General features: G+C 35.6%; 1 protein-coding gene across 1 annotated transcript in view; it reads left to right on the plus strand.

The window, feature by feature from the left end:
* The window catches only part of LOC135221723 (G protein-coupled receptor kinase 1-like), a 613,113-nt gene that overhangs the window by 273,138 nt on the left and 312,479 nt on the right, over positions 1–27,496 (plus strand). The window contains exon 2 of the mRNA XM_064259512.1: positions 4,786–4,862. Coding sequence (XP_064115582.1) covers positions 4,786–4,862 — 77 coding nt within the window. The remainder of the gene's footprint in view (positions 1–4,785; positions 4,863–27,496) is intronic.

Consider the following 27,496-nt stretch of genomic DNA (forward strand, 5'->3'; position numbering starts at 1 on the left):
GGTGAGGTTCTTATTTGCCAAGTAATTAAGTTTGGGAAATCCAGTCCTCGAGAAGATATCTGAGGAGAGGCAAATGTCGAATCCTGTCTTGATGGAGGTTTGTTGTCTCCAGCATTGTCGTGGTTTGGTTTGGATGCCTCATCGTTATGAATTGTTATGATTTCGCTGTGTTAGTGTTTTTCTTATGGAGTAAGCCAGTTTTTCGTAAATTTAACCTGCAAGCACCGGTGGAATAGAATTTCCTTATTGGGAACATAAGTCATATTTAAGAATATATGGGTAAACTGAATTCTGTAGAATAATATATCACGAGCAGCCAGTAAAATAAATATAAAGTATCGAAAGAACTCACAGCCTTTACTGATCTTCAGAACAGCCATGACGCTGTCAAGAACGATGCTGACGCCCTTTGGGACCAATACACTTACTCACCCAGGGGGCGTAGACAGTGAGAATGGCGCCGAAAGTTTCTTATTGGCATAAAGCTTTTGGAAGATGGCCAAAGGGAAAATCCTTGACGATAGCCCAAGTGATAATTGGCCTTATAGCTGAAGGGACTTTTTAGAAAATGTGTCTGAGAGAACTGGGTTCCAGCAGTGGCAGGACAAAGACTGGAGATGGGCACAAGAAGCCGAGCAAACACTTCCTGTCTTTTCGCAAAAATATTCATATTCCTTAAGTAAGACAAAACTCACAATGCAAGTGGTGATTGTATGTAAAAATAACGTCATGGATTGTGTATACCCAGAACTGTAATGTATAAGTTGATTCAGCTAATTAATAGTGCTTTAATAATATAGCTTTGTACTGTGTGAAGATGATTCAACTAATTGATAGTGCTTTAATAATATAGCTTTGTACTAAGTTTAATATATACGCAATTTCACAGCAGAAGGAAAGTAAAGCTTCGCATCAGAAGTTGAAGCATCTGCGACTTGTACTATGTTTTTTTCCAGGCCAATAATGAAGTTACTAACAACTACATAAAAACCGCATATGCCAGAACACCGCACCAGGCGCGATAGCATGAAAAAAAAAGCCACTCAAACAAATGGAATATCACATGTAGATTCACCCAACCCAATGTATAAGTCTTAAAAATACCGCATGTGCTTTGTGTTTATTCGAGCAGGTTCGGAATTATGTTGGATTAAGCTTGAAAGGGCTAAAAAAACCGTTGCAAATAATAGTGTTGCCTCAAAGGGCATTGTCCATCAAAAAAAGGATATTTGCAGCGACGTTTGTTCGGTTAATTCTTTTGAAACAAAGCAGTACTGATGACTGCCTTTTCAATCGTACACTGTCACGCGTTAATTTTAAGACCCATTCCACGATTATGCGTCCCGTTTTCATTCTTTCTCGTACTCTTTGGATTTAATGTTAGTTCTTAGAGCATTACTTTTCGGTTGTGAGCAGTTTTTACTGATATGTTATTATTTCAATCGGCAGTCATCATTTCCGTATTGAACCTCAGCTGGAATGTTCCTTTGGAGCAGGTTACGTTGCCACCCTTTGCTATCTGCCAGGGTTGACTAAAAACAGCCAAGATTAAGTGTTATTTCTCCTGACTGGATTTCATTCCTTATTCCTTCACCAAATTTTAACATGTGAAGTTTATCTATTATATATATATAATATATATATATATATATATAATATATATATGTGTGTGTGTGTGTGTGTGTGTGTGTGTGTGTGTGTGTGTGTGTGTGTGTGTGTGTAGTTTTCATTTACGGATATGTTGTTGTATTATTATTTATAATTCATATGCATATTAATGACGCACCATTGCCTTTGCGTCCTTTCCATTGTTGTTTATTTATCCTTTTTGCCGGGTGATTAGCGTTGCTGGGAGATGAGCATTTCATCTCAGTGTGTGGACAAAACAGATTAGAAAAATGACCGAACCTCGCATTGGCATCTTTTATTAAATATGTCCTGAATGTGACCATGATTTCATTGTTTTAATTTATTTCTGCTGTCGTTTTCATTACTGTTGTTAGCACTGATTTAATTCTGCCGTTTAAAATTATTTTTTCTACACTAATTCAAATGAATATGTAAAGAATGCTTTGCGAAGAGGATATTAGAGCTTACTTTCGTGAACTCTTCAAGTAACTAATGAAAAGCACTGATCAATTCCTGTTGTTGTATTTACTGAATATATAAGAAAACATGAAACATGGATTTTTTTTTCAATAGACCAAGCAATAAGTTTGTACAAAGTCAAGCAAGTGTTCTTATTCAGGAACTTTTAAAGATTTTTATTTCCCACTGATTCGTTTGGGATTCAGTTATAGTTTTCTCGGGTTGTTTTGATTCAGGCTTTCATGCCTAAAGGAAGTTGCTGATTCAGGCTTGCTATTGTACTTGTGGTTTGCTATTCAGGCTTGCCTTCCTCTTGGTAGTTTGTGATGGAGGAATGCTTCCATATTTCCCTACAGTGAGTTTGTGATTGAGGCTTAATTTCCTAAAGGTAGTTTCTGCAGATTGCGAACAGTTTTTTCCAAGCTTTCACTACTGCCACTACTTTGCTTGAGGGGTGGGGGGGGGGGGGGTTAGGTTGCACGGTAGCATTTAATGGGACTTTGCCATCGCTATTGATTGACTTCTCTCGCTCTTTATTTTATCTTTTTGATTTTGTTTGGTGATACTTGGCATCTCAAGTCTTAGACATATAGTTTGTTCTGTATATACCAAATGAAGTCGTTAAATTAGAATGCAGCCATATATTAGGCATTCAGAAAACAGGTTTTATCAATTGACAGCCGTCTTCGATTGATGAACCCTGAAGCAACTAAGCTTATTTTCTTGTTCAATTCTGTCCTTGACCTTTTTTTATTCTTTGTGAAGGTTTGCTACTACTAAGTGGAAATGCTTATCTTTGAGATTTGTAGCGGTACAAATGTTGCTTAATACTAAGGTGAACTTTGTCTAATTTGTATGTGGTCATTTACTGTGAAAGTGAATTCCGCACGGAGTGGGACCTATGAGGTCATTCAGCGCTGAAATGGAAATTGACAGTATAAGGCTTGAAAGGTGTAACAGGAGGAAAACCTCGCAGTTGCACTATGAATTAAGTGTTAGGAGAGGGCGGCAAGTAAGATGAAGAAAGAAAATATGAAAGGAGGTACAGAAAAAGAAACGAAAATGGTTGCATATAGGGATCGGAGGCACGCTGCAAAGAACGTTAACTAATGCCTACAGTGCATCGCATGAGGTCCACTGACGACTCTACCCACCTACAGGGGGGCGTGTTATTGTTTGTTTTTTCCTTGTTTGGAGAAACTACAGTTGATTAGATTGTAGTGGAAGTTGTTCATCACTATCACACTCCTGTAATAGAAGTGATGTGTTCCAGGCGTTTCCTTCTGCTGTCTCCAGTGAGAGAGAGAGAGAGAGAGAGAGAGAGAGAGTGGAAGGTGTACAGTATTAATCCAATTGGCTTGTTTTGACGGTGAGCGTATGGGAGACAGCGAAGGGAAGAGAAAAGCGAAATGGGAATAAGACGTTCCGTTCAGTTGTTCGTGTAATAGAATTGGGCTCCTATTGAGGTGGTGTTGACGGAAGGGCGCTAACAGAATGCCACTGCGGAACCTAATTATACTTGTATAATTGTGCGTGAATAAGGAAGGATATAAAATACTTACATATATATATATATATATATATATATATATATATATATATATATATAGTATAAAAGGCCCATTAAAACGCTCTGGTTTAAAGCTAAGGACTATATTTCGGTGCCTGGGGTCACTGCTAAACCGACGTTGGTTCTGCTGTCTTAATCCGCTTCATCGTTTCCTTAAGGAAGATATCGTCTATATGGTCAGAGTCCCAGGCTCCATTGGAAAGGTTAATCCTCTTAACTTGTTGTTTTATCAGTGAAGATTCCACCATCTGACATTTGTATCAACAGCTGCTCTTGTATAAATTTGGGATGAGTTCCAATCCATGGTATGGTTCGCGTTATATGTATGATGGAAAATTGCCGAACTATGTTGTCCATATCTAACTGATCGTTATGTTGGGTTAATCTTTCAGAGGGAGAAAAGACCCCAGGCATCACCTAAGGGCATCTCTCCCTCTATCTATTTTCGCCAATCTAACTCCTTCTGTCATTCACTACTTGATAAGGGTGGAAGTAAGTCCACCGAAATATAGTCCTTAGCTTTAAACCAGAGATGTATCCTGTTTTAACAGAAGAATTTATATATATATATATATATATATATATATATATATAATATATATAGATATAGTATATATATAATGTACATACATACACACACACACATAAATAAATTTATATATATATATATATATATATATATATATATATATATATATATATATATATATATATATATATACGGAATCTACGTTACCTACTTCAGATGGATTATGAGGAAGTTATCGAACTCAAGCATTATGTCATTGTAGTTTATTGATATAGGTTTATAGTTTCACGCTGTTCCAGAGCTAAGGGTCCGTTTCACTCACCTGTACTCTCATAACTGTGCAGCCGATTTGCGTTGTCTGGAATTACAGTTTGATCTCTCTTTATGTGTAACTGAAGTGTTCAGAAGTTTTACGTAAGTAGTCTTAGATTTATTCATTGATTTTCATTTATATATATATATATAATATATATATCATATATATATATATAATATATTTATGTATGTAGTATGTATGTATGTATGCATGTGTGTGTGTTTGAATTTTAGGATTATATTTTACATATTTACTAAAATGATATTATATGCTTTGTTTCAGCGTGCGGAGCGTCATGCACAAGCACTTAGAGAAGATGGGGGAGGTCAACTTCGATAAAATCTTCAACCAGAAACTCGGTAAGTACGACAAAAAAAAGAAGAAGAAAAAAAGAAGAGGGCGAAGTCGTTTAAATTGATTGATTGATTTTGTTCAACAGCTTTGCGTTGCAGTGAGAGGAATGAATCGTCGTAATCAAATTTTGTCAGATGTGATTTCTTCCTTTTTTGCGTTTATTACAAGGGAAATGATTTAAATACAATAAGGGCAAAGGGTTAGAAATTGATGCCGGTTTGTATGTCTGCCCTATGGAGAGGGGATGCTATTTTGAGGTGAATATTCGCTAATGTAAATAGGTCATTGGGTGAGGCCTAGTGGTCAAATTGAGTGCCTAATGTGTGTGGAGGCTCTTACTGCGTTCCAGTCCCTTGCTACACATATACATACACCCAGATATACATCAGTGTTCATGTGTACACGTGAATGCAACATATTCTCCTGCTGAGTCTTTCAGTCTGTTGAACCTGCCAGAACTTACATTGGATTCTTGTAATTTAGTGGAATGCTATTTGTGTTCATTCGAGTATTTGCCCTTTCCGTAATTGCATTATTAGATTGAAAAGGCTGTGTGTGTGTGTGTGTCTGAGAGAGAGAGAGAGAGAGAGAGAGAGAGAGAGAGAGAGAGAGTTACATTTCCGTAGATCGTATTGCACTGGTATGCAAATTAATTTTGTATAGTTTCAAGTATTGTATCACACTGCCCAACTAAGCTCATTATTGTTATTACTACGTTTCAGCTTTTGCACAATGGGAGAAATAATTGTGTGCTCTAAAATAGTACTAATGAGTAAATGTTTCACGTTATGTTTTAATTTCCTAGTCCCAGCCTGTCTCTTCTTTTCTGTCTTTTTCTTTCACGTGTGAGCCTCTTTAAACTGAGGCGTCGTATCCGATGAAACTGATTTAAAGGAAATCCCATTATCGGGTAAAATTAAGGCAAATGTTTTTATACCTGCCAAACAGTTGAACTTTGTCACACGAGGAAATTGCTGTTCCAAATCTCATTATCTGTTTTGATGAATCGAACCCTATTGCTTAAAACGTTGTCATCGTAAATGGCTGAATTAAGATGTACAGTATTTAAGTTGTTTTTAGATTATTATTATTATGTAACACGTAATTTTGTAACTTGTAATTTTGTGTGTAACAGCTAATACACTTTTTCTTGTAACTTTCCGTAGTCCAGCCTAGGACAACCCTCTCTCCATTAGCTGCTATTCAGATATTCAGCATAAATTTACCTCGGTCTAAATTTAATTACATCACGTCATTAAATACGTGACGTGCCGTCTGGCGCCTCTCTTTTAATACCATAATTTTTAATGTTAAGGGCGCACAAACTAAACGTATATATATATTTTTTTTTTGTAAAATACCAGTAGGCATGCCTAACCCTCACAAAAGGAAATGCAGTCATGTGAAAGGAAGGTAGAGGAGCATTGGATAAATAGATAGATGCGAGCGGAGTCACCCTTCTGCTTAATGAAACTCGAATAATCACGAACACTTGTCACAAACGTGCAGAGTTGAAAACCAGCAGGTCACCGACCCCCAGCATTTGGCGTGGTGGTAGAACTCGGCTGTTTGGCGCTATTGATATGTACATTATTAAGAGGAGTTATAGCTCATGAAGCTCTTATACTTGGCATTTGGAAAATATGATTCATACCTGAGCTTAGCTGTTGCCCTTGACTTTGATTCAATGTGAAGAGAAGATTCTGAAGTAGATTCACTGAGGGTTTTAAGTTAAAGGAAGGATTGCAGCTTGGTTTGCCGCAGGGGATATAAGGAATGAACTGATAAAGTCGAAAGGATTATTTTACACACAGGAAAGTATTTTATCTTCCGTTCCTGCAAGAGAAAAGTATTTTATTGTCAAGTCGGATTTGGTGGGTTTCGTAAGGTTAAGATAATATCGCTGATGTTGTTATTAACACCATCTCGATTATCTTCATTATCAGTTTCGTTATTTTTGTGGCCGTTATCATCATAAAATATTCTCTCTCTCTCTCTCTCTCTCTCTCTCTCTCATATCGATATTTGTTGAAACATTCATTCACTGCAATTGGTTAAGAATTTTTGAGTACTCAGAGAACGAAATCATATTTATATGATATATGCAAACTCCGATAAGGCAGATATGCTTCTGGGTTGTTGAAGATTGTAGGTGTTTAGTTCCTTACCGTTATTTTTTTTTTATTGTTAGCTGTTGTATTAGTAGTCATTTAAGATATATATAATCTATAATAGGCGCAAGGATCGTAATAAATAATTGTTATAAATGTATATATGAATATATATATATATATATATATATATATATATTATACATATTATGTAATATATACTATAAGTGTGTGTATATATATATATATATATATATATATATATATATATATATATATTATATATTTATTAATTTATATATGTGTGTGTGTTTGTGTGTGTGTGTAAACTGCCGACGAAAAGCCGTATTGCTAAACAGACATTGGTGTGCACTAGATTATGTAATAAACTTACAGCAATTTTTGTATACTGATGATGATTGCATATACGGACAATGCAGACATGAACCGATAGTGTGCCATATTACTGCTCATGGCAAAGTGTTCGAACGAGTAAATAATATGATCTGCCTGAAAGTTTTGTAACAGCGGAGACATAGAGCCAGGCAGTATCCGGCATTTCGCAAAACTTCGCAATGCCTGAATACTGCATCCCTCTACAACATCGCAAACTTCTCTAACTTCAGGGTCGACGCTTCGACTTGAACCGTTGCCAAGTTCATGGAGCCCAATCAAGCGGCGGCTCCCCTTCTCGTGCCATTGGAAGTTTGTGATTGGCTCTCATTTTTTCCCGACCGATATCTCCGGCGAAAAGACCTGCCAGGGAAAAAAAAAAAAACGAAAACAAAAGGCTTCTTGGGAGTGAGATTTCATGCCGAAAAGCATAGTTCCTTATCATCGTTAAATTCGTCGTGAATGACCGCCATTCTTTTTTTCAACACAGAAATTAGTCGCTTTATTTAATTTTATGGTTGATGATTACTTCAGATTTTTTTGAAATATTAAATGATACTATTCCAACCAGAGGTAATTGATCTTACATCCGGGATTATTTATTTGCTGTCCAAGTGGTGGAAGGCTGAAAAGCCTATGGTAAGGAAGAGCTCCCACCATTGAAACTAGTTGGTTGTATCAGTAGGTCTTTCTTTACCTTACTTCGAATTATAGAAGTAACATTTTTTTCTGGCTCTTATTAATCTTTTTCTTTAGTCTCATATTCCTTTGGAATAAAGAAACTTGATTATTGCTGTTGCTGATATTTCCAGCGCAGTAGTCAGCCAAGTAACCACTAACTGATACCACGTGTCACGATGTGTGGTGTAAGAACTGAATTTTGTAGTGGTTCAGTATTAGAAGGGAAATGTAATTATTTCTCTCGATGTATTTTATCAAAATTTGGTACTTGGACAACAGGGATCATCGATGCTTTGGGAAAATCTACGGACTTCGCAATATGAATTTTCGTCTGCAAGTAATATGGGTTGTAATTGATTTATTTATTTTCTCAGGTAATTTTAATTATTCACTTGAGGCTCATATATATTTAATCTCTAATGAAACTGAAACGTTATAAGTTTTATTACATTTCTGTTTTTCTGGGATAGATATTTGTACTGTCTTCTCTGATTATTATTAGAATGTATGTTTGTATGTCTGCATGTCTATTTTCGCGTACGCACACACACTCACACATATACTATATGCATGTATGTAAATTATATCTGTATTCGTGTATGTACTGTCGGCCAAAAAACTCGTGGCAGAGTTTCATAATTTTTCGTTCACCTGCCTGACGCACGATTCATGCCTTATTTATCTATTTTTCTTTTCAAAGATGGAAGAAATCATATGTAATTATGTTAAAAACAGTCACTGATATCTTTAGAACATTATGTTATGTTATTGTGTAAAACTATTTTCCATATAGCAAAATTGACGTGAACGAAACGAAGTGATAAAAAACGTCATATCACAACCATAGATATACATTACCAAATAGATAGGAGACACCTATCACTAGTAGTATCGCATGAACATAGTCCTTAAATTATCATTTCAATATTAAGTTCAAGGTAGCTGAACTATTCCATTTGTTAAATTTTACAGAAAACATTGGAATCTCACAAAATGCTATCAAATTTAAAAACAAAAAGATGAAAAAACGATATCTTAACAGCGTGAACCAGGCGACCTCACTATTGCTTTTGATGTTATGTGCACGGGAATCTAATGTCAATGTGTCAGTTATCGGTCTAAGAAACATCCCTCGATGAGCGAGAAAATTATTGCACTGCATTCGGTGCAAGTTCCTGTTGGAGAGATATCAAGAAAGCTTAATAAACCAGAGAGAATCATACATAGATAAATAAAATTGTTTAAAGAACGGCAAAATTTAGAACATGGGCCTAGAGGTGGAACACCTCGAAGCACCACATGAGAGCAAGACAATACAGCATTGTAAATGTTGCTGAGCAGCATTCATTTGTGAACTTTGAATTCTAGTGCCTCGTCACGACATTGCTGAAGCAGGAATCATGACTAGCTCTACGCTTATGACTGGTCTGATGAATATTTTAGATGGAGAGGAAGAGATTTTTAAATCTACACTTGAAGTCTTTGGTAGTTGTCTAATGAATAAGTCTAATGAATAAGCAAACTTATCTTTGATGGATGAGAGATTCAGTTAGGCTTACTCTTTTAGTTTTGTTTTTTATCGGTGGCCAGTGAATACCATGGATAGGGAGGGAAACAGTTTCAATAATGCATGCATTTTTTTCTTCAAAACCTAAAGAATACATTTTATTGGGAGATACTTTATTAACATCGGCCTAATCCTTCCTATACGCCACCTCCGCTCTCTCTACATCTCAGGCGACTAGATCCGACTTCTCACTACGAACTCCTTCTCGTTAAAGCACCACTAATGATAACAGTTATTTTAAAATTCCCAGCACCGACAACGGACGCCTTAAAATGCATGTTTATAAATTATTTTCTGTTCAAAGAAACTTTATCTTTCATTCCACAAAATATGCGCATACACTCGTGTTACACCCTGTAGCCGTCAAAGAGCGACCCTTGATTAAAGCAGTAGGTTTTTCTTGAAAGACAAAAAAAACATATGAAATAAACTTAAACGAGAACGTCACCTTTCATATTTCTTATCCTTTCAGCTACTTATAATATGCTTATGGTAGTAGGTCTAGTAGGTATATATGTGAAACTAATTTGAATTAATTTCTATTTCGAAGAAATGAATAGCTACTAAAAGATCAACCTAAGAAAGCTTTAAGGAAAGTAAGCCTTTCTTAATGTATTCGTCAGTTTTGACTCCCACAGCTTTCCAAGGTGTCCAAATGAAACAGGATGATATGCAAGGAATTCGATAAAAAATAAGACTGAATTATGTTTGTTTGATTTTTTTATGATTGCTTTTTAACTTTGAATAGCTAGGACTGAGTTAATTATGTTAAGCAATTATGAAAAGGATAAGAAGAAAGGCGAACATGGCTAATAAAACAAGAATAACGGGAATAGTCAAATCAAGCAGATTAATATATATATATGATATATATATATATATATATATATATATATATATATATATGTATTGTATATTGTTGATTTAAATATTCATTAATATTACGTATCCGAGAGAGTATACTGCTGAAAATAGACCTAGGCAAATCATGTGGGAAAATCAGAAGTCCAATTTAGGCCCACTAAATGTGTCATGCAAATTATTTTATTGATCAAAGGACAAAATTAGTTTGACTGAACATCGCTTTCAAAGAATGTTAACACCTTGATGTATTATTTATTAGCTGTAGGAGACGAAATGACAACACCCCAGTGCAGTGCGATACGTTGAGTCAAGACTCGAGCGGCAGCAAAGCCAACTTCAAAATCTTCGGTATGCTGTCACGAAGCTAGAGATGAGAATAAAATTTGAAATCGTGGACCCATCGGTATATATTTTCCTTACTTTGCAAAATAATTATCTTTAATACATTGAATAAGTCTACTCAGTTCTAATGTAATTTATTTAAAGTATAGCACCTTTGAAAGGAAATGATATTTATTGTTAAGTAAATAATCTGGCTCCTGCATATGGCAATATTTCCATAACGAACAATGAATTAAGAAACTACGCCAATTCTTCGTTGGCCGTCTGTACATGTATTTATTTATTGTATTGTATGATTTTAAGTACATGCATGCACACACAATTTTCATGTACCGTTTCATCACTTCTGAAAGTGGAAACAGCGAGTTTATCGGGAACCATGGACTGACTACTGTTAGACTTCAGTGGAAATTCATCGAATTCACAGGAAAAAGCTTTTCCACGGAAGTTTGACAGATAGAATTTTGCCAGAAATTAGTTTTCAAATTAACATGATTTTAATATAAATTTGAATTTTGTCAAAAGTTAGTTTGCAAAATAATATGATTTTAGTAGAAATCTGAATTTTGTCAAAAGTTAGCCTGCAAAGTGACATGATTTTAGTAGAAATTGAATTTTGTCAAAAGTTAGTTAGCAAAATAACATGAATTTAGTAGAAATCTGAATTTTTGTCAAAAGACAGTCAGCAAAATAATATGATTTTAGCAGAAATCTGTTAAGTTCTCCGATATTCTCGCTAAGAAATTGAGAATATCATTTATTTTTTTGATAATTGCAAAACAATTCCATTGCGTTCCCTGTTATTAATGAACGTGGAATATTCTTTTCTTCGGAAAACTTACAGGGAGTCAGTCGAAGTGAATACCATTGTGGACTGACACAATACGCTCTCATTTCACATGAAATTTGTCTCTCTCTCGATACATGTAATACTTACCAATGCTAGCAATAGACAAAACTGCGGCCTATTACCGCGGGGGCAAAACTGCTGACTACTGAAAGGTAAGCAATAAAATACGGGTCAAAATAACTGGGTCAACCCATTCGTCCTGCTAGTCCATCCCCACACCCACCACGGACTGACGGGGGATAATGCCAGTCTTGGCTAGACTGGCCTATCCGGTTGAACAGTTGAAAAGATAAGAGGACTGGCTGGTCTCGTCGGGTTTGCCATTTTTAACCCCCAATACACGATTGGCCGGTTCATGCCAGTGTCTGTAAAATCAGCATGTCAGTACTTTACGTGTATGATTTGCTTTAATCATACAGCAATGTATCATTTTAGCTGATTCTTTATCATTTCAGTTCTCAGTGCGCTAGTCAGTTGTAGTCTATCATTGGGTATGGAATTATCTGTATTCAAATATTGTAGTTTTAAGGGTACTGTCATATAATTTCATTACTCAGACAAGTCATAATTATATATATCATATTGTAGTAATTTCCGGTTTTTTTTACTCAAGTATGTTAATCCTAATTTCAAAATTATAGCTAAGAATCAAATTTCCTCGAATAAAGACGTGTGTCGAAAGAAATAGATTTATCTAGGCATTGACTGAACATTAAAATTTGACCATGATATTTAATACAAACGTTTATATATATATATATATATATATATATATAATATATATATATATATATATATATATATATGCATACATACATACATACACACACACATATATATATATATATATATATATATATATATATATATATGTGTGTGTGTGTGTGCATACATACATACATACATCTATTAGGGCTCTGCCTTGTATGATAAGGCGCCCTATGAGGTAATGTTAGACTAGCGATAATCTATACGCTAAGTCGGTTGGTATTGCACTTCCATCTTCAATGGAGTGTCTGGGGTTTTGTAGATCACTTACGAAGTCGGTATTATCTTTACGACGATGTGTTAAACTCATGGTTCGGTTGAGGTTCTTGTAGAAAACACAAGGTATAAAAATAGTATATTCTTCTGAAGTTTTACATGATGAAGATCAGGTATGATCGTACAAGTCTTCTATGACGATAGCTTGATCGCTTCTGCCAATGATGATGGCTAATCCTATTCCTCTACATGATAAAGCTTAGGTAAAGAGGTACAGGTCTTCTAATGACGATAGCTAACTCTGTTCTGCCTGTCTACCATCTCTGTTACAAGTTATGAAGGAACAGACAGTAGTTCGAACATATGAACATACTATCAGATGACATAGTTTCATACGAACACACAATCGAATGAGACACGCTACAGATCACGTAGGCCGTTTGAATAATAGTCGGGGTAGTTGTCTCAAGCAGGGAGCTTGGACTAATATTTATAAACAATTGAATGACTACAGGTGACGGCATGTTATCTTAGCTTACATACTTATTGTATACGTCATCTTTAGCGTCTCTAGTCTGATCACATTCCTGCAAGCAATCTGGTTGACCTCTTTAGTTTTAGACTTTTATATATATGGACTAACATTCCATATTTTATTATGTAAACACTTACATTAGCTCGGTCAGCTACCAAAACCAACTACTGAATATTACTCAAACTTGACTTGCATTTGACTTATAGGAGTGTGATACAGACACTATGTGAATATATATATATATAAGTAAATAAAAATTCATGGTGTACATGAATTGATTCAAGTAATAAAATATAAAACAATGATATTGGTAAATAATAGTGATCACATGATATATATAATGATACAGTTTTTTCACTTCATCTCTTTAAGATACTTATGCTACAGAAAATACTAATGTACTCTGATAATTGCATAGAATGAAGATTAACATGATAAAAATCATATTTTAACTGATAAAAATTTTCATATATGAATTGATAACATTATTAATGTTTATGCTGATTGATTCGTTGATTTTTATGCTAAATGTTATATATCTGATTCATTAATTCATATACTAACTCATAAATAACTGCAGATAATGGTAAGATATAAGGTAACAGATTGATTATAGGCTACCTGATTTGTTTATACATTGGTATATGGATTCATATAATTATGATTAATATATGTGCACTTTAAATAGATTCCTATTGCGTACACGCAAAAATATATTTAGATTCTGTTATTTATGATCATTTATATAAGAGATTCCTATTGCGTACACGCAAAGATATATTTCGACTCTGTTATTTATGATCAATTATATATAGGATACATGATACTTTATATATATAGGATACATGACACTTCATATATATAGGATACATGACCGAGGTTATACTACTTCACTTTTAACTAGCTTTCGAACAACTTTTCGTCCATTACACAGTTCCAGACAACCACCTATAGCCAATTGAAACGGCCTTTTTCAATGGTTAAAACAAGGGGAAAATTTGCCTGGGCGGTCCAACGTTCTATTTTTGCGCTCATACTTATTCTCTGCATCCTAAGCTACACGATTACGTTCGCGATGAATAAAAAAAACATCCCCAGCACGAGTCCTTCGCCAGCAAAGTAGAGTTGAATATCCTTCGGGTCGTAATTGTCGGAAGTATGTCCCTTTTTGTAGTCGAATTCCGACAGCCGCTGGAGCGTTCCGCATTAAAACGAGATTAACGACGAGATACGGTGTCGGTCGAAGAAGTCCATGAAATTCCTTTCACATTGTAGGCGGTTGTTACTTGACTGTAGTCGTCCGCTGCGACGAACGATTTTTTGAAGTTGCTATGTGAAACTCTCGTACTGCAGGATACTGTAACCGGTTCCATTAATCAGCCTGCAAGTGAAATTATACTTGTCACAAGGGCAAAGTAAATTCAGACGACATCCAAATACAGGGGAGGGGAGAGAGCCATTTAGACCAGACTTAACCCACATGAATTCGCTGATATTTTGGAATTCAAAAGAGTCCGCTGTACAAACTTTTTATCCACGGCATTAACAATGAGTGAACCTATCCAGGTCTATGATGACTGTAAAAATATCCATAATTATAACAAATAAATAGATATCATTACGAATCTCAAAGAAAATTCGATATTACTGGTAGTAAGTTACTAGACAAAGAAGTGGAAAACGGAGCTAATTGTAAGATTGCCAGGCAACATAAGAGTCAAAGAGAAGATTAATCATGATTCTATGTGCCCTAACAAAAGTTTCATATTCAATTTTCTCGTGCGCATTCTCTGAGGTTAATTTTTTTAAAAACTTTATTAATAGGTAGGAGATGCAACGAAAAAAATCCACTATGTAACTAATTTCTAAATAAACTTTGGGTTTTTCAAGGAAATGTGACATTTTCCCATAAATGTGATTTACCTGGATTGTAATAAGCTAATGTTGCAAGTAAATATTTCATATATACATATCTTGATACTTTTAAATGTCTATGAGGTTCAGAAAAAAAAAATAATTCATTTTGTTGTTATAGAAATTCTATTTGCTTATATTGTTCATTAATTTTAAAATGATTACAAGTCCTTAACTAAAGCGTTAAGTTAGAGTTCAAATCTTTACGCATATATATTTGGATATTTAATGGTTACGTTTTGCTTATTGATATTATCGTGATTCCTTTTTTATTATAATTTGTAACCCTTCCGACTTCTTACAGAGTGTATTATATTGACTCCACTTGTATCCATATTTATTTTATTTTTTTATATTTATTTATTTATATATTTTTTTTTATATATTTATTTGATAAATTAATGGTTGGCTTGAATATGTGGAAAAGTGTTCTAGCGGCGTACCGTATAAGGCTACTTGCGGCATTAATTCTATAGATACAAGATATAACTGATAAAGGTATTTAAAACCGCGAGAACCGCTATAATCCAGTTTGGATCCAATATCACGAGTTGTAACTCGTAAGACATTGACACTTTTTTTTTTTATTTATCTCTTATTCAACCAAACCGATTGACTCTGGGTGATCAAATATATTATTGGTTTTCTTATGGAAAGGAATTCACACAACGTGTTAAGGAGATTATTATTGATTTACACCAACCCGAGTCACAGATTATTATGTGTTGAATTCCATATTTACTGATTTAGACACTCATAAATATTCCTAACGCACTCCAATTGCGGTGTTTGTTTTTTAGTGCTATTAATTCTATATAACGTGTCAAGGAACTATTAACACTAAGAAGTGTTTATTCCCTCTGTCAGACTCGTAATTCTGTTAATAATTCTACGTATATTCTTTCAAGGATTGATTTGGCACAGGATAGGCCCCTAAACTGACAGGTGTCTTAGTGTATCCCTTGTTTTCATGACACATGTTACAATTAGTTATGTGCTTTTTATATCTGTAAGCATTGTAGGCCAGTAAAATAGTGATTTGGCTTTCTGTGACATACTATGGAACCCTGGATGACGGAATGCAACCAGTTTATGACGATTGGTATGAAAGAGATTATTATTACTACCTGGTCGTTAGTCATCTGCTGTGTTCTTCGGGTTTTCCTCGTCACGGACCTACATATATACTACATTTGATTACATTATTCTGATACACATACCTTAAGTTATACTTTTGCTTTAGGGTTTCTGCTCGAAGTGTGTATTGTTTTTGCTTAGCCGCTGACCCTGTTTCCGTTTCGAAGTGTTTATTGTTTGGGTTATGTCTGTTGACGCTTGCTTTGTTCAGTTTGTAACAGTTCTGCGCTCCGACCCAGATATTCAATGCTCGCGATCTCTTGGGTTAAGGAATTTTCTTGTTTAGATACGGTTTTAACAATAGGTACGGATGTTTCTATATCTTTTAGTCCAATTAATGGTTCTTTGCTGTATGGTGCGGGATTGCGGGATAATGCGTCAGCTATGATAATTGCTTTCCCAGGTAGATATCTTAACTTGGCTCCAAAGACCTGAATGATCATTTGTCACCGAGTTCCTTTTGGACTGTGATTAAAGCCTTTGAAAAACTCGGTAAAGGACTCATGTTCAGTAAGGACTTTATCAGGATAGCCATAGATTATGAACTTAAAATGTACTAGTGTTAAGATACCTAGCCCTTCCTTGCCTATTACTGCATATTTACTTTCAGAGGGCTTTAGTTTACGTGAATAAAAAGCTATAGGGAAGAACTGTTTATCATATGACTGAAGTAATACCCCTCTTACCCCTTGGTCTGAGGCGTCTGTTGCAATAAAAAAAAAATTCCTTATTTAAATCAGGGATTTTTAAGTTAGGTAAGCTGCATTATTCCGCTTTTAAGATATCGAACGCCTGTTGATGCTTTTCAGACCATAATAAATCTACGCTCTTCTTCGTAAGATCTGTTAAAGGAGCTGTCATGATTGAAGAGTTACATATTTACATTACGATTGTAATACCCACTACAGCGCAAAAGTGCTGTATCCCCCTTTTACGTTATAAGTACCGGAAAGTTATGAATAGCCGACACCTTACCATGGACTACTTTTAAGACCTTGACCAGACACATAAAACCTAGATAAACATGTTCGGTTTTTTAAAAACTCACATTTAGATATTTTACTCTGAGATTATTTGTCTTTGTCTCTGTAGCACTAGCTCTACTTTATGTGAATGTACTTCTAAGGTATTAGAAAAGATTACAAGATCATCCATATAGGCATGTAGGGTATCCCCTAAAAAGTCTCCAAACACTATATTATAATTGGGGCGCAACGTAAGCCGGAGGCATACGTAAAAATTGATAATGTCCCCTGAGTGTGCTGAAAACGGTGTATGAGGTACAATCACTTAGGTAATGGTATCTGGTAAAAGCATTTAAGTAAGTCCAAGTTGGTGAAAAAAATTTATTCTAACCTAACAGAGATAAGATGTCGTCGGTACATCGCACTGGAAACTATCGGGAGTCGTTTCCTTGTTTAAGCGACAGAAATCTACGCAGATACGCGAAATCCGATCTTTTATGGCATGACATTTGAGGGAAAAATTATATGGGCTTATTTGATTTCCTAATGACTCCTATTACTACATTTTTCAACTTCGTCATTTATCTCTATTTTGAAATTTCATTGAGAATCTATACGAAGGTACGTAAATATCTTTATGTTTGTCCTTAGACCGTGTTTTGTGTTAAATTACATCCGTTTTTTCCCAGAGATCACTCGCTAGTGGAGAAACTTCCTGGTATTCAGGTAAAAGATAAAAAAAAAATTCTGCTGAATCACCTCTGCTTGAATGACTTTACGGATATTACTTTAGATTAGATTATCAGAGAGATTCATCCACGACTGGTTGGGCGTGATTAAAAATTAGCAACAATAAAAAATGCGATATTTATAACTTCCGTATCCACGATATGTATACTTTTAGGGCTTTGTTCGCTAAATCGTTATATTTCAGAGTGTCGGGAAGGATTAAAAATTTCATTTCCCATCAAAAAAGTCTTTTTACACGCACTAAGACATTCGAGGGTGCATGCTTCTCGAGATTTTTGCGTGCAAAGTACGACTGCGGTTGTGGGAGAATTCTGTTGGGTCATTTGAACAATGTTTACGATTTATGAGACAAATGTATAGTTCCTTTATATATAAGTTATTATTTGATTAACTGTCTCATTTTTGTTCAAACGGATTTTATATGTTTGAAGGTTTATAGGATTTTCCTTTGATAAACACGCCTTATTTTGCAGGATGTAAGATAATATTTTGTATACCCCTAGATGGATCTTACAATTACACTACATACAGATCAATGTTTTTTATAACTATAGAGGTATCTGTAAGCGCTCGCTTATCCGGACTTCTCATTAGGGAAGTTCGAACAACAGACGGTGAGTCCGTAAATACAAGATATTACGTGTATTAAAGAAATAAAACAAGATATTCTAATTTTTACGGCGCGTACAGTTTGGGCTTAATCCACCAGTTATTTATTATAACTTAATGTATTAAAATTAAAACGAAAACCTGCTCTGATTACTTATACGGTCGTGTGTTTCATAGGAAAAATCCTTTTTAATTCAAAAAGATATTGGTATGAACCAACATCGCTTTTCCCCACTCTGCTAGAGTCGCTTATTGCGTGGAATTTGCTTTGCTTTGAAACTCGGCAGATTTAACTAACCTTGACCGCTTGACTAGGTGACACAGTAACCGAGTTTGCTTGTTTGATTCTGAAAGGCTACTGTTTCTATTTCTTTTTGTAATAATTAGGATCCTTCTCTTTATTACCATCGGCAACGTATTGTGTGTTTTTAGCATTATGTTGCTGGTTACGTATACAGCAATGAATGACGAACTATTAGGAACTGAGCGATTACTAATAAGCAAGTTATCTCTACTGTATTCAATATTAACTGTTTGTACTTCATTCTTTGCTAAAATTTGAAATAGTGAGGGATCCTGGTCAGCGCATTTAGCCTGACGAAAGTTTTTTTACAGACATGTTATTCCTTGCAATCCAGCCGTATTTTTAAAGTTAAGTTGAGTCATTGATGGTTCGATATTTTATATAACTCAAAAAAACTCAAGGCTAAAACTGCGATCGGGACTTGCAAGGAGCATTTATTGTCATGACCCGAAATAGTGTTACCTCTAATTTATATAGATTTGTACGGGTGTTCCACTTGTTTTTGTGTGTTTCTAATCACTACGGTGCTTAACGACCCTATCCATGCATCTGTATAAATACAGACGTCCACTGCGTAAACGCATATTCACTGTTTAATATGATTTGTTACGTAAGGGAATAATAACCACCCAAAATGATAAAATTAACATAGTATATGATTATGATATTTCAGTAGAACTTCTGGAAACAGACACTCAAAGATAAAAACTCGCAGTAGCGAAATCTCAATGATATAGATAATTTCTGTAAAAAAGTAAGATTAAGAATGTCTCGTAACTTCAGCCACAGGAATAACGAAATTCGACCTGCAAAGGAAACACTCAAAGTTACTCCAAATGATAAAAAATTGTACTTAGCTTGCTTTTGTGGGAAGTCACGGTGTTCCGATAACGACACACGGCCTTGGTCCTCCTTCTCTATTTAGCGGACGACCTGGTTTGGCTTCAGTTTCCCCCGTGCGCGTTGTTTCGATGATTCGAGCCCTTGAAAATCCGATGCTGCAGACGCGTTCGGTTTGTTTCTTGCAGTGCCGGAAACGCTCACTAACGATGTTTTCCTGAATGATTCTAATGAGAGACAAGCTTCCGTTGCCGTAGGAAAAGGACACGTCGGTTTTGTTTCTTGAAGTTATTCTAAAACGATGATACTAAGTTGCTTGACGAATCTTGTTGTTTTTCTGAAGTCGCTCACTAATGATGATACTAGGTTGCTTGAAGAATCTGCTGCTTTCGTCGTCGTTGACTTCATGATTTATTATTCTGTTTTTTCTTCGTAGGACGTTTGTAGAGTTCTTCTGGTCCGCTGGCCACCAATATTAGGGCTTGTGCCTTGTATGATAAGGCGCCCTATGAGGTAATGTTAGACTAGCGATAATCTATACGCTAAGTCGGTGGTATTGCACTTCCATCTTCATGGAGTGTCTGGGGTTTTGTAGATCACTTACGAAGTCGGTATTATCTTTACGACGATGTGTTAAACTCATGGTTCGGTGAGGTTCTTGTAGAAAACACAAAGGTATAAAAAATAGTATATTCTTCTGAAGTTTTACATGATGAAGATCAGGTATGGATCGTACAAGTCTTCTATGACGATAGCTTGATCGCTTCTGCCAATGATGATGGCTAATCCTATTCCTCTCATGATAAAGCTTAGGTAAAGAGGTACAGGTCTTCTAATGACGATAGCTAACTCTGTTTCTGCCTGTCTACCATCTCTGTTACAAGTTATGAAGGAACAGACAGTAGTTCGAACATATGAACATACTATCAGATGACATAGTTTCATACGAACACACAATCGAATGAGACACGCTACAGATCACGTAGGCCGTTTGAATAATAGGTCGGGGTAGTTGTCTCAAGCAGGGAGCTTGGACTAATGTTATAAACAATTGAATGACTACAGGTGACGGCATGTTATCTTAGCTTACATACTTATTGTATACGTCATCTTTAGCGTCTCTAGTCTGATCACATTCCTGCAAGCAATCTGGTTGACCTCTTTAGTTTTAGACTTTTTATATATATGGACTAACATTCCATATTTTTTTATTATGTAAACACTTACACATCCACATATATATATATATAATATATATATATATATATATATGTATGTAATGTATATGTATATATATATGTATATATATATATATATATATATATATATATATATATATATATATATATATATATATATATATATATGCATTATCTTCCTAAGCCAGCCATTATCTCTCCATCAAAGGTTTCCCTCCCTCCCTCCCTGTATTCAGTTTCCCCTTCTACGTTCCCCTTCACAGTTCACGCTCCGTTTTTTGCGATGTATATCTTCACTGCAACTCTTTTGATCACCTACTTTTATTTATACCTCATTCAACGGAGTTTGCTTATGTCATCCCTTATGTGAAGAACATGATGATACCTCTCTCTCTCTCTCTCTCTCTCTCTCTTTCTGGAAACTTGTGCTTGCTTTACAGTGTCTGTAAAAATACTTTCCATTTTATTAATGTTAGCACTCTGGTAGTGAAAGTTAGTAAGGCATTCTCGTTATTGCTTCATGCATGGCCATCTTTTGTTCGACCAACCAAGAACAACGTTGGTTCCTATTTGGCTTTTCGTATTAATTTGCATGTTTATGATTGACTTCTTTCTTGTTTATGTATTAGTTTTCTTTTCTGGTTTTGCTTGCATTTTTTCATTTGTTTGAAAGGCGTCGAGCAGAATATATATATATATATATTATATATATATATATATATATATATATATATATATAATATATATATATATATATGTTTGTGTGTGTATATATAACATATACATATACATACATATATATGTGTGTTTTCTGTGTTTGTATTGTAACTGCCTAATGAATATTTCACCCCAGTTGGCGAATAATATTATCTCGACGAGGTCGTCCGATTTTTCATTGTAAACATTTTCACGAAGCAGTGAACGCTCGCGTCTTGCCTCTCTCTCTCTCTCTCTCTCTCTCTCTCTCTCTCCTCTCTCTCTCTCTCTCTCTTCCCCTATCCTCTCTCCTCCTTCTTCCCTAGCTCGCGGCGACCACCAGTAGGCGACTAAGAACTAGATACATAATGTTCATCTTTGGTTAACAGAGGCATACTGAATGCTAGAGGATGGGCCCATTTATCTTCCCTCGCCCGATTGCAGACTGGAACACTGGTCCCTCGTTTACTACTGAGTCACGAGAGAGAGAGAGAGAGAGAGAGAGAGAGAGAGAGAGAGAGAGAGAGAGAGAGAGAGAGAGAGCCTTTCTAAGGATTGGAAGAAACTCTAGGGATTAGGTAATCCCCTTTCCCCTGATTCCCATCCTGTTTGTGAGAAAGTTACGAGGAAGGGTCTTACCAAGTGTCCAGCAGACTAGAGGGATTCCAGTCCTGAGAGAGAGAGAGAGAGAGAGAGAGAGAGAGAGAGAGAGAGAGAGAGAGAGAGGTCGTACATCTCAAGTTTTCTCCGTGTTTCTTCTTTCATATTACACCTCCGTTATGTGTCGTTACAGAATCTCTGCCGTGCCACACCTGTATGATCTCAAGTTTTGTTGCCATTGAAGGCACTGACTCTTATATGCCATTGCCATGTAGTATAGGCAATTAATAACATTCTTGCGTCCCCCACCTCATGAGAGACAAGCACTCTCTTGTCTAGTTTCTCCTTACCCCAATTATCTTCCCCCCTCCCCTTGCTACATTGTGATGAAGGGAATTGGTTGATAGTTGTTGTCGTGGCTTTCACTTGAATCAGCGCATCCCTCGTAAAAATGGCTGCTGCAAAGGAAACATGACAATTTTGCGGGAAACCGTGGTTGCCGTTTTCGTTTGATTAAGTTGGTATTTCGTAGAATCAACTGTATGTCATCGCTTATATGAAAGAATTTATCTCTATCTGTGTGTGTGTGTGTGTGTGTGTGCGCGCAAATTAGGTTATGTAATTCTTGACTTATGTACAATTTGTATATGGAGTTTTCCTTGTTTGTTCAACTTAGTACCATCATTTCAATACTGGCCCTTTGTTCATCATGTAACTCTTGTGATAAATTAGTGGTTCCATCCACACGGCACCTCCCGAGTATGGAGAGAAGATTTGATCATTGAATTCAATACAGATTTTTGTGCTACAAGTCATTTTAGATATTTTGAAACGCGTCAGCATATATTACGCTAATATATGTTATTCCAGTGTTCAGTTATCAGTGTCAGTATATACGTTTTAAATTACGTGTCATAAAAGTTTAAGTGTCTTTGTTAATACAGATTTTTCTATTTATTATTTGTGCAATTATGGCGGCAGTGCCCCTCGTCTTCAATACCAGGTCAAATTGTCCGTATCAGGAAATATTCCAGTTTTTCTGAGGTTTCTTTTCCAAGTTTGGTAATTGTAGCCGATCGTCTCGTGTTGCAAATGACTTTTGGGGTCCGGAGAATTCTTAACGTGAGAGAGACTTTTTATTACTCTTTTTATCTATCTCACTTCTTTTTATACAATAGTCGTAGCGTTTGCTTCCTGAAATGGGAACATTTCCTCATGAAATTTTTATCATTATTATTATTATAAATAATCAACATGAAAACTTCAAGTTCATCTTTGACCACGTTTAAATGAAAGTAGAAACATTAGCTTTGTGAGTCATCATCAGTCTATTTTACATGAAAAGGTAGTTTCTAATATTTTTTGTAGAGATTTTGAGAATTACATAATGGATTTCGTATGGTTAAAGAATATATATGAAGGATATTTGTTAATCATTTAAATTTAAATATTTTTTTATTAGTACAAGTCTAAGTAGACGCTCAACGGTGTGCCTGATATAAATAACCGTAGTTTGAAGACAGTCCCCGTCCTCGTGAATTTTCGCCTTGTTTAGTTTATTGCCAGGCGCATAAATGTAAACTATAATTTTGCTTCGTGAAATACCAACGTATTTCTTTCGACCTAACGGGGGCATCAGGTGTCTGTAATTAGCAGATGATGATGAGTCGTAACCTGGGTGAAGAAAGGAAAGCACTACCAGCTCATCTCCCCAAGGAGTTGCGAAAACCCGAAGGCCAACATCGGCTTGGACCGTTTTATGAAAAGGGAAGAATTATATATATATATATATATATATGGCTATATATATATATATATATATATATATATATATATATATATATATATATATCAGCGTGAAGGTGGACCATTGGAAACGTAATTCATTTTAATTCTTTATTTCCTACGTTTCGTAGTATCTTTATTACATCTTCAGGAGATCTGTTAGACAATAAATAAAATTACTTTAAACAAATTACTTTAAAAATTACTCTAAAATTCAACATTTACAAATTACAACACAATTAAAAAAAACAGAAACAAAATAAAAGACCAAAGACTGCTAACCAACCTCATGCAGAGAAGGCAAGAGACAGAATAACAATACATAAATGAAAGTTAGCTCAGGTACAGTTGTGTGGAGGAGATCTGGGTATTTAACTGGGGAACCAGTTGTTTGATAAATAATGATTCTAGGATAGGCAGTTCAAATGCATTGCTTGTTTGGCCTATGACTCGGAAATGGCTTCTTTCTATATATATTTTACAGTTTTGTGAATGGTTTCTTATATTACTAGAATGTTCGGGATTGGAGAGCCTACAGCCAGTACGGAAACTTAATCCCCGATGTGAGTCGATTCTGACCCGCAGTAACTCCTCGTGGATCCGACATATGTCCCAGAGTTACACTTAGGGCAAGTATACTTATAAACCACGTTGGAGGTCAAAAGAGGGTCTAATCGATCTTTATATCTGAAAAAGGAATCGATTATTAGTGGGTTTATTAGAATTAATTTCAGATTAATGGCACCATAATATTAGTTTATGAACAATTTGTGCAAACTTTTTCCGAAAGGAGTCATCATGCAGAAACAGGAATTGGCATAAAAAGCTAATTTTGGTACTGTACAGGGTTTGGCGACATTAGTGAAGTGTTTGTTAAGAAACAAACGGCGCTTTTTATAAAACAAAGTCTGTGGGAAGCAATTATTCGTAAAATATCCAGAAAGGAAACTAATTTCTTGGTGGAAGGATTGCCAGTTCGATGTAATGAAAAACGCCCCTTGGAGGAGAGTAAAAATAGAGTTTAGTTTAAAAAAAAAATAAAAAAAACAAGATCTATGGTAATTGGATCCTAGACCAGTAAAAGTTTTCTTTCTAAAAACAAATGTATTAAAAGAGCCATTATCCCTAGTAACAAGAACGTCTAAGAAAGGTAATTGATTGTTCACCTCTTTTTCTACGGTAAAATTAATGTTTATATGTTTAGTATTAACATATGCTAAAAAGGAATGTCGTGATAGCTAAAATAGTGAATGTATAAAAGTGAGAACGTTGGTTTTCTGTAATATGGTAAATTGGTATTCTGTTATCTGTTTCCCATTCAACTTTAAATTTGATGCTGGGCACTAATGCGCTTAATTTTAAAAGGAATTCATTAAAATCGACCCATATATTATCCCAAAATGTTAGAATATCATCTACATATCTCATCCACAGTATGTTTTTGGGTTTTATTGCATTTATTACTGTAGTTTCAAAGTATTCCATGTACAGATTGGCTAAAACTGAACTTAAAGAACTACCCATACTACACCCGCATTTTTGCTTATAGAATGATTCCCTGAATGAAAATACGTTATTAGATACACATAATTCAACTAACTTTATTATTTTGTCAAGCGCCAATGGGAAATGATCTGAATAGGGGGATAATTTTTCCTTCAAAAACTGAAGAACGTCCTGTACTGGTACTTTTGTGAATAGGGAATCTACGTCAAGGCTTAAAGTTTTTGTTGTGAAGTGGTATATGTGCTTCTCTTAATTTGTGACAAAAATCTTCCGAATGTTTAATGTGACTGGGAGAAAAAGTGCCTAAAAAGGGGAAAGGAGGCCAGCTAACCATTTAGAAATTTTGTCATTGAAAGCTCCGGCACATGAAACGATGGGTCTGAATGGAAGATTGTCTTTGTGAGTTTTGGGAAGGCCATAAAAGTAGGGTAGTTTAAGATTAATTACTTTAAATTTCTCTAATAGTCCAATGCTCTTTTTGTCTTTTGGCCAATTAATCTTACTTTCCGAAAAAAATTATTAAAATGTTAATTTACGTATTTTTTTAATAAGTGATCTCTTCTTTCTGTATTTTCCATTACCTTATGTTAATTCTTTCTAGTGAACACCATATTCTTTGGAAGTTTAAATTTCAAATCAATGGCCTTTGTGGGCTTTTTTTCATATGATTGGGGTTCATCTTCTGAATAATAATAATAATAATAATAATAATAATTAATAATCAATATAATAATAATAATAATAATAATAAATGTGCATGTACTTGTGTGTTTGTGTTAAGTATACCTTTACCAATGACGAAGTCCAAAGCGAAATCGAGTGGAAACCGTAGAAAATATGCAAAACATCCCAAGTGGCGCAGGCGATGATGATGGTGGTGGTGACGCAGCCAAGATCGAAATTGAGTCAGGTCCATCAGGCTGCATAATGATTTTATCCCGTCAATTATCTTGCCCCTAGCTGTCCGACACAATTTAAGGAAGAGTCGTCCGATGCGGACGTGTGGATCAAAGACTGGTGGCAATAAGGGATGATAAAGTCCTTCAACTGAATACATTGAGATTTCATTTTCCACAATGCATCATTGTAGGCGTTACTAAGGGTTCTTTGCAGCCTCCCTTCGGCCCGTAGCTGCAACCATTTTCATTCCTTTTACTCTACCTCCGTCCAGTTTCTCTCTTCCGACATTACTGTCCACCCTCTCCTAACAAGTGTTTCATAGTGCACCTGCGAGGTTTTCCTCCTGGTACACCTTTCACATTTTTCTACTCTCGTTTTCCATCTCATCGTTGAATGACCATATAGGTCCCAGTGCTTGGCCTTTGGCCTAAATTTCATATTCCATTCCATTCCTCAGAGATGTTATAGAAAAGTGACATTACTGTAAATTGAAACTTGAAAAACGTAAACGGCAAATTATAATTGAAATCATAGAGAAATCGTCTTCTCTTCAACGGATATATCGGTCAAGGGGTTACACATCCTCATGGTGAAATCTGATTCATATCTTGGTGTCTTCCCGTTATGTAATATGCTCTCTCTCTCTCTCTCTCTCTCTCTCTCTCTCTCTTCTCTCTCTCAGTGCATCGCAAATATTTTGATGACCCTAAACAACATCGTTATGTGAATTTTTAAGAACTGCTAAATTGTCGTCATACCCAGCTCATACGTATGTAGACCAAATATATGACCGCAGTTCTTAAAATGCTTACCGGTTTTTAAGATTTACTATTATATTTGTGTGAGAGAGAGAGAGAGAGAGAGAGAGAGAGAGAGAGAGAGAGAGAGAGAGGATAATCCTTAAGAGAAGGTTTTTCAGTCCTTTGGTCATTGGATCATCGTCGCGTGCGGATTAAAGAAAACTGGCAGCTTCTTTTAGCCTTACCCTCTCCTCTCTCTCTCTCCCCCCCCCCCCCCATGACTATTCCCTATCCACCATCCCCTCCTCATCCCCCCACCCTCCCCCCCTCCCCCCTCCCCCCCTTCTCTCTCTTCATCCTCGTCTCT

Source organism: Macrobrachium nipponense, chromosome 3 (genome assembly GCF_015104395.2).
Source record: "Macrobrachium nipponense isolate FS-2020 chromosome 3, ASM1510439v2, whole genome shotgun sequence".
In the NCBI taxonomy this organism is placed as follows: domain Eukaryota; kingdom Metazoa; phylum Arthropoda; class Malacostraca; order Decapoda; family Palaemonidae; genus Macrobrachium; species Macrobrachium nipponense.